This window comes from Pieris rapae, chromosome 13 (assembly GCF_905147795.1).
Source record: "Pieris rapae chromosome 13, ilPieRapa1.1, whole genome shotgun sequence".
Taxonomy (NCBI): domain Eukaryota; kingdom Metazoa; phylum Arthropoda; class Insecta; order Lepidoptera; family Pieridae; genus Pieris; species Pieris rapae.
The window spans coordinates 911,865-924,738 of record NC_059521.1 but is presented as its reverse complement, the minus strand read 5'-3'; the positions used below and the strand labels follow the sequence as shown (position 1 = coordinate 924,738).

General features: G+C 32.5%; 3 protein-coding genes across 4 annotated transcripts; 2 read left to right on the top strand and 1 right to left on the bottom strand.

Annotated features, from left to right (window-relative positions):
• The first annotated feature begins 1,148 nt into the window (after nucleotides 1–1,148).
• LOC110992530 (folliculin) lies at nucleotides 1,149–4,232 on the top strand. Of its 2 annotated transcripts, XM_022258400.2 has the most exons (7): nucleotides 1,150–1,562; nucleotides 2,250–2,435; nucleotides 2,673–2,808; nucleotides 3,108–3,364; nucleotides 3,556–3,736; nucleotides 3,848–3,950; nucleotides 4,050–4,232. In XM_022258400.2, exons 1-7 carry the CDS (start codon nucleotides 1,296–1,298, stop codon nucleotides 4,186–4,188), a joined length of 1,269 nt encoding a protein of 422 aa, XP_022114092.2. In that variant the 5' UTR covers nucleotides 1,150–1,295; the 3' UTR covers nucleotides 4,189–4,232. The 2 variants fall into 2 exon arrangements, with proteins under 2 accessions (XP_045486882.1, XP_022114092.2); XM_045630926.1 differs by lacking the exon at nucleotides 2,250–2,435 and having other exon boundaries at nucleotides 1,149–1,562.
• A 121-nt stretch (nucleotides 4,233–4,353) lies between these two features.
• LOC123689667 (60S ribosomal protein L18) lies at nucleotides 4,354–5,737 on the bottom strand. Its single transcript, XM_045630927.1, has 4 exons — nucleotides 5,643–5,737; nucleotides 5,428–5,514; nucleotides 5,068–5,329; nucleotides 4,354–4,577 (listed from the first exon to the last, which is right to left on the bottom strand). The coding sequence occupies exons 1-4, from the start codon at nucleotides 5,643–5,645 to the stop codon at nucleotides 4,378–4,380; spliced, it is 552 nt and encodes a 183-aa protein (XP_045486883.1). The 5' UTR covers nucleotides 5,646–5,737; the 3' UTR covers nucleotides 4,354–4,377.
• Nucleotides 5,738–5,890: 153 nt separating this feature from the next.
• On the top strand, nucleotides 5,891–12,778 carry LOC110992523 (kelch-like protein 10). The gene is made up of 7 exons (XM_022258388.2): nucleotides 5,891–6,764; nucleotides 6,835–7,016; nucleotides 7,283–7,494; nucleotides 8,622–8,770; nucleotides 10,923–11,109; nucleotides 11,279–11,401; nucleotides 12,079–12,778. Exons 1-7 carry the CDS (start codon nucleotides 5,925–5,927, stop codon nucleotides 12,267–12,269), a joined length of 1,884 nt encoding a protein of 627 aa, XP_022114080.1. The 5' UTR covers nucleotides 5,891–5,924; the 3' UTR covers nucleotides 12,270–12,778.
• Nucleotides 12,779–12,874: the final 96 nt, after the last annotated feature.

Sequence of the window (12,874 nt, the reverse complement as noted above, 5' to 3'; positions counted from 1 at the left end):
ATATATCAGTGTATATTTATATAAAATTCCACCTAAATAATTAGTTCTTGAGTTGCGTAATTCCCGAAAATTTGTTTTTAGGTAACTTGATATGTAATCAAAATAATTTTGCAATGTTATAAATATTACTTAAATGTTTCTCGATTTTCCTCAAGTTAGAGATGTTTTCAGCAAGCTGAAATATTATTTATGGCCATTTCATGAGAGCCTCTATAACATATTAATGTCTGTAATTTAGTAAGTCTAAAAGTATATTTGTGTTCTTCGGACGTTTTAGTGCAAATTCCTCGTTGATTTATTTACCCCTTAACGAAATTACGACGTTTTCTATTCGATCACCTAGCAAGTAACACATCTATAATTGCGTGAGTTAGGTCTTGGGTTGAATTTTCGGAAAAACAAATCGGTTTTATATGCACAGAAGACTGATTGCAACCTACTTAATGTTATATTAAAAAAATCGTGAAGTGCTTTTGTAAACGATAAGACAAAACGAATTAATCTCTGCTAAAAGCCTTTCACATCTAAAGTTGTAGTTACTTTCATCTATTTGATATTATAAAAACTTTTAGGTGTTACCCTGAATTTGACGACCATTGGTAAATTACGCTAAGTTTCAGCGACTACACTGCTGAATCGATATAAAATGCTTCTATTTTACGTTCATTTATTTTATTCATTCACACTTCGTTGCAAAGAAACACAAATAACACTATACATAAAAATTACAAGGGATGCTATGCTACCAGCGCTCTCTTCCAGGCAACCCTACTAAGAAATGAAAAAAAAAAATGATGAGTGCAAGAAGTACATAACCAGAAGTTTTATAAAAAAAATATTTATCTATAGAACCTTAATCTAGAGAAAAACAAAAAAATATATAATATTAATTACTAACTAAAAAGTTAATCTTATGGATTCATGAATACCTAATAGCGATGTAATACAAAAGAAGAAGAAATACAAGATATGGGCAGCTGTGTTATTTTATTCATTATTATTTTTTGTTAAAGTATACATTAGACTATTAGTATTTTACGAAGTAGTAGGTAACTAGACACATCAGCACATAGCAGTGTTCATAGTAAATAGCTGTGGGTGGGTTGGGGTTCATTTCATTAATAATAATGACAAATGTCAATTGTCAATGTCCGTAGTTACTGCACCGTATAAAATCAGCTGATATATCAAATAAAAAAATCAACAAACATTTAAGTCAATATTTATAAATCGTCGTTGATATGGTTTTAAAACAGAGTTCTGTGCATACTATCATTATCTTTTATTAATAGATAATGAATGCTGTTATTGGTTTGTGTCACTTCTGTGAAGCCCATGGACCCAGGCCGCTGTTTTGTACTTTTACAACTGACGAAGAACAACACACAACAGAATCATCCAAGGGTCCAGTAGAATGCAGTGGTTGTACTTCTCTTGGTCCCGAAACAGTATTAGTTACTAAAGATGATAATGGAATTATCTACTGCAGCAGGGAATCAGTGCCAAATGATGATGTTACTGCGTTTCTTCAACAAGCGGCTTTAAGAAGTATCACTTGCGAAGTAAGGAAATATCAATATTATTTGTAATATATATTTTACAAAGTTTTTGTGATAGAGACTAGGTAAAACTTTAAGTTCTTTCAGAGTAGAAGTTTACTAAGTCAGAGTCAAACCAGTCTCAATCAAATTAAGGAGTTATCACTACATAGTATAAAACAAAGTCGCTTTCTCTGTCCCTTTGTACGCTTAAATCTTGAAACTACGCAACGGATTTTGATGCGGTTTTTTTAATAGATAGAGTGATTCAAGAGGAAGGTTTATATGTATAATAACATCCATTAAATAGTGGAGAAGTGTTATTTTTGAGGTTTCTAATGTGATGGCGTAAATAAACCCTACGACTTTCTACAGAAAAGTCCGTGATGGTATATGTCTATCTCTTATGGATAACCCACAATAACTTTTTTTTGTCATTTACTTTTTACGACAAATAATGGCTAACGAAGCGATTTTAACCAATACAGGATTAATCCTTAACCAATTAAATACCTTGTTCATTTAATATAGATCTATACAACCCATTACACCTTATTTAGCAGCGATCGAACGCGTATATTATCCGAGCTTTCCAGCGATGGAAATAACAATACATAATAAAAACCTGCTTTTCATCAGCATTGCACCTGTGCAAAGCTGGGGCGGGTCACTAGTATACTATATATTATCATCTGTTAAAATTATTTTTAGGTAAGCTGGGATAAAAACAGTGGAATTGTTTATTTTAGTGAATCCCAAGGACATGTGTTGAGCCACATGTTTCACTTGAAAGACACTCGGGCAAGAGGCTTGAAAAGGTTATTTTCAATAGTTGTCCTTATGAAAGATAAAATGTTTTTACTGAATTTAACACCAGTCTTATCAGAGCACATGAAGGTATTTTTTTATTTAATCTCTGAAGTCTTTAATCACAGAAGTATAAGTTTAAGAGAAAGAATAATCATGTTTGTCTAAAATTTAAAAATCCCCTTTTTTTTGGCTTGTACCTTTATGTTAATAAATAAAATATTATGTATGCTTCATATGTTTATTTTAACGACTAAAATACACAAAATAATAATGTTTGATTTCAAAAACTATAATATCATAAGTGTTATTTTTATCTTCTTCCAGAAAATATCAAATGAATTGCAACAGCTAGCTGAAACTGTATATGATAATGAGCAAAGCATATGTTCACAAAGAGCTTTGAGATTAAAAACAGGAAGACATGAATTTGGGCAGTCTCGACCTTTAATGCAATTGACTAGTGAGTGGGTATTACTAAAATATTCACAATAAAAAACACAAAACTGAAGTCCTAAGTAACTTAGAAAGATTAACCTTTCCAGTTTATCATTAAGTTATTAAGAATATTTTTCAATACAAAATAATAATTAACAGCGTTGAATAGTCATTAAACAGTACTGAGAGTTATTTTACACTGGCTTTTTGTCTTGGCCTACACCCTCTGTCTACTTTGCCAATGTGTTGGGTGGTTAATGACGTGGAATAAGTGATACCTGTCTATCCTATGTAATAAACATATTTTGTTCCTATTGCTTTCAGATGAGAATGACATATTTAAAAGACTCCATACACATTTTACATGGATGTTGAAAACTGGGGCTTTAATTTATTCTGAGACTCTTTACACAAGTCAGCAATTACTAAATAAACTACAACCAGATATAACAAGGAAAAGTATTTTTGAAGATACGTGCCTTGTAGATACCAATGAGAAAATGTCTATAAGGGAACTAGCAAATGTATTGGCCAAAGATGTGTTTATAAAAGCCTTATATTGTTTATTAACTGGCATTAAAGTAAGTATTTATCAAAAATTATATACTAATTATGACCTGGTAACTTAAACTGCAATGTTAGGTTTGTTTACTTGCCCATCTTAGGATCCAATTTTAACTTTTAAGTTTCTTTGGAAAATTCAGAGTACAACCATTTTGGAAAATAAAACTGGACACAAATTAAATATTAAAGTATTTGAATCTCCTTACAGATTGTAATCTCTCTAGAAAACCAAAAGAATTCAACAGCTATATTAGAAGCTTTAAAATCTCTACTGCCAAAAGGAAACATAGCTATTGAAATAAGTGAAAGCAGCAGTCAATTGAATGTGTGTGTTTTAGAAGAATACCAAAATATCTTTCATTGCAAATGGAATAACCTTCCTTTCAAATGTAAGTGCATACTATGTTATTAAAACTTAAAGCTTTTAAATAAACATTATGTTGTAAAATAATGTAAGTATAATTTTATTTGAATAATTTTTAAGGTGTATTTATTTGCAGATCCAACACTAATGAACAACATATTGAATGCTATGAATAATGATAAATTCCATGATGCTGTTTTAGCCCAGCATTTAAAATCATTACAACTGGAATGGCTAGGGTAATTTTCATCATATTAATTTCCAATATTTCTAATAACACTTTGAATATCTTGAAATTGAAAACTAACACTCTTTTTACTACATTAAATTTTTTTCAGGATTGCAAAAACTATAAAATCATCAATTCTAGCATCGGGGCAAAAAGCAGATGCTGTTAAAAACTTGAAGAAGATATTAGGGGTATCTCAACATGATGAAGTATTGGTCAACTATTGGATGGTAGCATTTTGTGAATAGAGAAACTACACCTGTGATATAAATTTATAAGTAATATTCTTTAACCAGTGTTTTTATTCAAATAGTGATAGACAGAACAAAAAGAGGATGTTAGCTCTAAAACCTAAATTTCTATTAGATAACATTAAAAAACTAAATAAAGGAGAATAAAATAAAACCAAGTTATAGATAGTAGTCCTTATATTAAGATTACTTGTTAGAACGACGATGAGGTCTAGCGCGTTCAAGACCCTTTGACCGAACATAGGGCTTGGTGTGCGATCGTGGAGCACCAGGTGCTGGGCCAAAGTGACGGACAGCTTCACGAGCATTCCTGCGGCCTTGGACTAGCACTGTTTTGCGACCAGTAGGTGCACGGAGAGCTAGTTGGTCGAAAGTTAGAATTTCTCCTGAAAGATTGGTTTTGTTATAAAATTTGGCAGACTCCGTGATTCAATGGCATAGTTGTCTATGGTGATATTGGCAAATAGAGATGTCATAGAACATAAATTGATAAATTTACAAATACATTTTAAAATTAACTAAGGAGATGACATAAACACTATTTATTTATAATAAATTTGTCATTAAGAATTTTGAATAATATAATTGATCACCTAGAATATTTCTACTGATAAGTTTTTTTCTAAATCACACATGACTTCAAAAATTATGTTAGTCATAAAATAACATACGTTAAGTAGCTAAATAGTAAAATGAAATAAAAATATAGGGTATTAAATAAGGATTTTACAACAACAAATGATAATTAAACATATAAATAACCAAAATTAATGTATTTGTTAGTGTTGAGATAATCCGGTATGGAATTAATCCAGATTTATGGATAAATATTAATTAAATAGTAGTAAGGTAACTTCTAATTATAAAAGTACATACCTCCAGCGGCCAAAATACGGGCACGGGCCTTCTCTGTCACATGAAGAGCAGCAACAGTCAGTTTCGGAACAGTGTAAAGCCTCACATCATTAGTAATAGTTCCAACAACCACGGCGATCAGACCTTCGCGTGTAGGCTTCTTCATGTGGCGAGCAAGACGGGACAAAGAGATGGGAGCACGGTTAATACGGCTCATGAATAACCGCCGTAATATAATCTGGTTGAACTTAGCATCAGTACGTCTGGCTAAGTATCTGTACAGCTGAAAACAATGTTTAGGTTAGAAATGTGTTTACCAAATATAGAAAGAGTTAGGAAACAATCAGTTAAAGAAAATTTGGTTATTCGTGTTTGTCATACCTTAACAAGCAATCTAAGGTATACATCCTTAGATTTAACTTCCGTGCGCCGTACTTTCCTATCGTGTTTGTGGTTGATGTCGACACCCTGAAATATATAAGATAACACATCTTTATATCACTCTCTAACCATAATATCACTTAAACAATTCACTTCATTCCAGAATTACTGGGATTTTTATTGATTGAAAATATTTTTCATCAGACGAAACCCACCATGTTGACAACCGGAAAGAAAAGAGGGTCTATAGATAATAACAAAGTTTGACTTCTGTCAGTCGATATTATGACAGCTGGCGACTGACGTTTAATTATTTATTCAACTACTTGTTGTCTATTGCCTTTTGCCATAGACCCAATGACTATAGAAGAAAAATAACTGGCATTTTCTTCAAATTGGAATATCTTTTATTTAAATTAAAAACAAAAGAATTGTAGATGTCGCCAATTTGTCATCGCGACAAATAAACAGTTTCGACCGCCGTTTTTTCGAAAGGGATGGAATTTAATTCGAAACATCGAAAATTATCAAAAAATAAAAATTTCGTTCGTACTTTATCTACTAAGCCCAGACTAACAAAAAAACGAACAGTTATCCGTAAACGAAAATGTGTATGTCTGCCAGAAAATTATTCAGTTGTAGAGTTTCCTTCAATTTGGAACGAGCTAAGGTTGAACGGCCAACTTTGCGATGGCACAATAGTGTGCAGAGACATGAAATCAATTCGAGTACATCGAGCTATTCTTTCTGCCGTGAGTCCTTATTTTAAAGTCCTCTTTATAAATTCTTTGAAAAAGGGAGAACCAGAAGAAAAGGAAATATTTGTAGATGTACCGAGTTACTATATGAGTCTCATATTAGATTACGCATATACGGGTACATGTACAGTGTCGGGTGATAACGTCCAATACCTTTTACCATATGCCGATCAATTTGATGTTGTCGGTATTGTACAGTTATGCTGTCAATACCTTTTAAAAGAGTTACAGCCTCACAACTGCCTCGGAATATTTAAGTTTGCTAGATGTTATTTTTGTAACGATTTAGAAAAAAAGGGAAAGCTTTACATAAGACAGCAATTTTCTAAAGTTTTAAAAGAATGTAGTGAATTTAAATCATTGTCATACGAGGAATTAGAAGATGTTTTACGTGATGATGAACTAAACGTTAGAAACGAGGAAGTTGTATTTCAAGCAATTAAAACATGGGTTGAACACGATTTGGATAATAGAAGAAAGTATTTGCCTTCCCTGTTAACGTGTGTGCGATATGGACATATCAGTTATAAATATTTTAAAACGAAAATTTTACAGTGGCAACCCGTCGTGGATGATGAGGTATGTGTATTGTTTCTTTCCTCTGTTAGAGACTCAGAGATTACATATTTAATAATTTTATTATCTTCAGAAATGCCAAGAAGCGTTGTATCCAGCAGTTGTATTTCTAACAGTGTTAGATTCAAGACCTGAAACGGAAGCTGATCTTAATGATCCCCTAGCAAGACCGCGTATACCACACGAAATACTTTTTGCCGTTGGAGGCTGGAGCGCTGGAAGTCCAACCAGTTTTGTAGAAACTTATGATACAAGGTTTATTTTATTTCAGCAATATTTACCATAAACATAAACTTTAGTCATAAACAACATTCGTGGTAGAATTAAAATATGAATACCGTATATTTTGTCTACTTATGAAGATTTATCACGGTAGGTTCATACGAAAAAATTTTAACGTACAAGTAGTAAGGAAAACAGTAAAGTCATGAATGTTTAAGGCAAAACAATTCATTCACGTCTTGAACATTATTCGGTTACAACTTACTCGGTAAAAAAAAAAGTTATTTTACTCTTTATAGGGCAGACAGATGGTTCCTTTCGATACACATGGATTTGTCACCTCGCGCTTACCACGGTCTATGTGCCCTCAACAATTTAATATACATGATTGGTGGATTCGATGGTAGTGACCATTTCAATACTGTGCGTTGTTATGATCCAGTTACCAATACTTGGCACGAACGGGCCTGCATGTACCAAGCGAGATGTTACGTCAGCGTTGTAGTCCATGGTTAGCTTTAACTTTTATATCTGGCAACTTTACGGGTATTTAAGGGACAGAGAAGTATTTTTATTCTTCATTTTCGTTTAATTATTTTATTAACATTTCACTGGTTTTTATAATTTGCCTTCTAATATTTGCACGACTTAATAAATATTTCTACTCTAAAATACTTAATATTCGAAGTTAATTTGCTTCATAATATTATATACTCCGAATTTTAATGACGTAGAATTCTGACAGCTTTAATTTTTAGACGATGTCAGAGATAGCGAATCTTTTTTTACCGGGCACATTTTTCAAAATCAATACGAGTCTGAATATACATACATTTCATTTGTTAGTGGATACAATTACTAACAAAAAACAATTGATTAAGTGCGGTGCTCGCCGCTAAGCCACTTTTAATGAGTGAAACTTACATCACGGATGCCAGCTAAAGAAAAAAATAAAGTTAATTCGATATATTGTTCGTTATTTTGAAATATTTGTTATTTTTGCATTAGGTCACTTAGGTAATTAAAGTTAGATGTACCTTTTAGTAGCTCTTGCTATTAAGCTTGCTAAAGCAATTAAGCTTTTTAGTAGCACCACTTATAAGATGTCAAATTTCTACGGAATGAAAAATCAGTCTACTCAGCAGCTTAAAAACGTTACCTAATAACCTAACATTTAACACGCGAGTGCTACACATTGAAATAAAACTTCTTTGACGATAATAAACGCGTATATTACATAATTAGGGCTCATGCTCATGATCAGAGCTGAGCCGGGCGAAAAACCGTCTCGTGGGCAAGAACCCTTTAGTGAGCGAGATTCCAGTTTACCCGGCACGCTTGCTATAACACAGCCGTTTATACACATATAGGTAACCAAAAAAACTTTTGAACTTTAACAGAAAAGACGTTATATTGATTTTAAATTTACATTTACTATCAGTTCGCAAGCAAGAAGAACTGGCAAGAACGTCCCCGCTAATCTTTGTAATGGCCAAGTTTTAAGTCATTCAAATTGTAACGTAGCTAATTCGTCATTTTTTTAAAATCTTTGCTGAGCATAGACGCTTACATACAAAACACAAGTGGTCTTCGCAAAACCAGGTCGTGCCGTTATAAGATATCATTTTACCTTTCTAGATTCTCTTATCTACGCTCTAGGGGGCTATAATGGAAGGACTCGAATGTCGTCAGTAGAGCGTTATTATCCCGATAAAAATCAATGGGAAATGACCACGTCTATGAATAAACAGCGGTCGGATGCTAGCGCTGCATCACTTGGCGGAAAGGTATTTGTATTTGTATACCATAGATCTTACAATTTATTTTAATCTCTCAAAACACGGCGGGTAAGGAGGTTGTATATATTTTCTCTGGTTAGTCGGCGTGAAATTTGCTTTATTATAATGATATTGCTAAAGTCCTAACATGTACACAATAGTTTTGAACGTTGGCCACAATGCACAAACCATAAAAAAAAGCAAAAGTGATGTGACTTCTTTTAAGTTGTAGCAGATGGTAGGTAGGTACGTAATTTGACATTTATTTCACAGACTATTAATTTTAATAGTAATTACTCTTATTTAAATTTCATTATCTTCCGATTCAGAAATTAAATAAATACATTAAGCAGGAGCACAAATACAAACAAAAAAAGCATCTTTGTTAAAATTATATAACCTAACCATGCATACAAGAATTTTTAACTTCAATTTCACACGTAGACGACATAATAAGTATCCCAAACATCTACTTAAAATGAGAATCGACAACAGCTTGCTATCGTAGCGTACGACGTATATAATATATTTTTTCTCGTTTAATATACTTACATGTATACAGATTAGAAATCAAACTTGTTTGAATCTAATACTTCTTGCCTTAATAAAGCTTGTATTTGTTTTACAAAAGTAATTATTTTATTGAAACTTTAACGAATTATCGCTGATGTATTGCAAATCTTGCTTCCTATGTAAAAGTTTTCATATTTTTTATATTAAATTAATACCAATGCAATAGATAACTAATTTCTAATAAAATAATTAAACTAAAAAACACATGTTTGTTACAAATTGTTAACGTCTACTATCGTTTAGGTGTTAATACCTCAAACAACGATTTAAATAAAATAACATATAGACCAGTGCCGAAGCCTTCAAAAATAGTAAAAAATGAAAAAAAATTACAGTAGGATGAAACCCATTAGAAATGCAGGGTAATATGATCAAAATGAAAGGAAAAATAAATTACGGTCGATCCGAGTTCGGGAAGTGGGAGAAGGTCACTCAGGTATATAAATTATCTTAAAACAGCAATAAATAGGCATCTACAAATATTATTTACAGAAGATTCTACAACTTTTTCAAAATATTGTAGATGTCTTATTAAACTTAAAATTAACTTTATTAACTTATTTGTTTGTTAATTATAGAAGTATATTTTAATTTTCAATTTTTTCGTTTATCAATGAAGCATGAAATCTTACGTTTTTTGAGTAATTAAAGTGTAAATTTTAATAAATACCTCAAAATTGTACATAATTAAAAGAAAATTTTCGAATTTGAGGTTTTTTCAATTTTTTGCATTTTCTAATAATATTTCCTATAGTAATGTATATTTTTTTTACACCATCAGAAAGTAGATATTTCAACGAACAAAAAGCCCCCAAACTTTTTGAAAAAAGCTGAAATTTTGACGTCAGAATTTTCGATTGAAAATTAGGGTGCTTTTTTGATTTTAAGTTAAAATTAGGCGAAAAAATAAATATTTTTAATCAAATAAATTACAGTATATTTGGGACATAATAAGGTAAGTTTTCACCAAATTTCGTAGAAAAAAGAAACTTTTTAAAAAAGATATAAATAAAAAACCAAAAACTTGGTTTTTTGAATTTTTCACCTAAATTTTGAGGTTATGTGAAAAAATTGTAAATACCAAAGTTGTAGATCTTTTTATGACCTACAACTTTGCCATTTAACTTTTTTCCATAGGACTGGTAGTTTCGCCGGAAATCAAGATTAACAATTTTTCCCCCTTAAAAGTCACCCCCCTCCCACTTCCCGAACTCGGATCGACCGTAATTTATTTTTCCTTTCATTTTGATCATATTCCCCTGCATTTCTAATGGATTTCATCCTACTGTAATTTTTTTTGGTTTCAAAAATTATCGACACTGGTCTAATAGGGGATGTTTTTACAAAAACTACAATATTTGCATTCGTCTTTCAAAGGCCGGTAATGCACTTGTGAGCCTTCTGGCGATGTGTGACCATGGGCGGCGGTACCTACCACTTTACATCAGGTGAACCTTCTGCCCGTTTGTTTGATATAAAATTTATAAATAAAGATGCCATTCGGACATAAAAGACATGTTTTAGTGAGCGAGCCGGTCTGTAAAGGAAGAGGTCCGCTCTCTTTTTAAATCATACAATTTTGTTAAAGATTTATATCGTTGGGGGTTTTAATGGACAAGAAGTACTGAGTTCGGCGGAAGTCTTCGATCCCGAAACGAAACAATGGAGTTTTATCCGATCGATGCAAAGTCCTCGGTCCGGTGTCAGTCTTATTGCGTATAGGGACTCGTTGTATGCTCTTGGTGGGTTTAATGGATACAGCCGGCTCAATACTGGTAAGTTTTATTAATCAAATAAAAGTTATTCCTGTAGGAATTTAAAAAACGTTCTCAAATTTAAAGTTTGGACAGACCAGGAAGTTACGGCACTTCGTTTATTGAAGAGGAATTATAATTGTTATTGTTGTTATTTAGATAAACACTCCAATAAAATAATATTTGTCAGGTGAAAGGTTTTGCCCCCAACGTGGTGGTGAATGGCAGGAAGTAACGGAAATGTTCAGCGCCAGAAGTAATTTTGCGACAGTTCTGCTCGATGATATGATTTTTGTTATCGGAGGATTTAATGGTATGATTTCTAATTCAACAATTTTTCTAAAACTCAAATTAATGAAGCACATTTCTATTTTAACTCAAAAAATATTTAAGAACACAAAACTATAAAATACTGTACTTCCATATACACGTGCACACACAAACACAAACACAAACGTACTCATAGACACACATGACACAAATATTTATTTGTATAATATTTTACTAGAGCTCGGCCGATCAAATATACAATAATTTAATCATTTAAATGAAACTGTTAGCCATCTAAATAAAAATTCTGTGTTCAATAGTATATATTATATAGTATACTTCCGCCGTTCCCCAACTATACGTAAAAGGCCGGCAATGCACTCGCGATCCCTCTGGCATTGTGAGTGTCCATGGGCGGCAGTGTCACTTAGCATCAGTTAAGTTTCTTGCCCGTTTGCCCCCTGTTCAATAAAAAAAAGGTTTTTACGCACTTTTTCTAGCTGCGCATTATTGGCACAGGCATTTCCAAACCAATACGACAAAGGCCAGAAACGTACTGTCTGGTATTAAGATGCCCAGTGTCCATGGGCTATCTATCTATCAATAAATATCAGATGAACCTTCTGTCCTTTTGCGCCCTATTTTATACAAAAAAATCGCAGTCGTTATTGAGAGTTGCAGAGTATCAATGCAGGGTTGTCAAGTTTTTGTTTCTAAAAGGGTCCACCACAATTCCGCACGTCGAGTGCTATGACGCGGATACAATGGAGTGGTACGACGCGGCACCGATGAATCTCACCAGATCAGCCCTCAGCGCTTGCGTCTTGGCTGGATTGCCCAATGCTAGGTCTTTCTCATACCTCGCGAAGGCAGTTCCAGCTGCGGGAGCCGACCAAGCGCACCATTCCTAACTTTGGGCTTAAATCATTAAAATCTCCTGTCATTGTCCTGGATCGACAACGAAGTCATAAATATTTGTGGGCATTTTATACATATCGAAAGCGTTTATTCCCTAATTGATTTTTTTAACTGGTGTACTTAGATTTTAAAAATGTAGTTGTATATAAAATTGTTTTGAATATTATCAACTCGTCTGTGATATTTTGAATTTGTAAGTGTTTTTTATAACTGAAATCATGCGAAACATATACTTTTATTTGAAATTATATCGCTTTGTATATGCGTTTTTGTACGATACTAAATCAAAATATTTTAGATGTATTTTATGACAATTTTGAAATTATTAGGTAAGTTTTTCTTTACATTGATATGTTTTTATCGACGGTGAGAACATTTTTTCATCAATTTAGACGTTAATATATTGCTCGTAATAAATCCAGTCTGATGAGAGGAGTTGAAAAAAGCGAAAAATTTATGTGACCAAAAATTTATTGTAATCGAAATAGAGAAATTGACAAATAAAGCAAAATCAAAGGAACTTGTCTTTTCATTTATATAACCTTGAAGTACATATACTATAAGTGACACGGCTGAAACACTGAATCGACGTACGTAG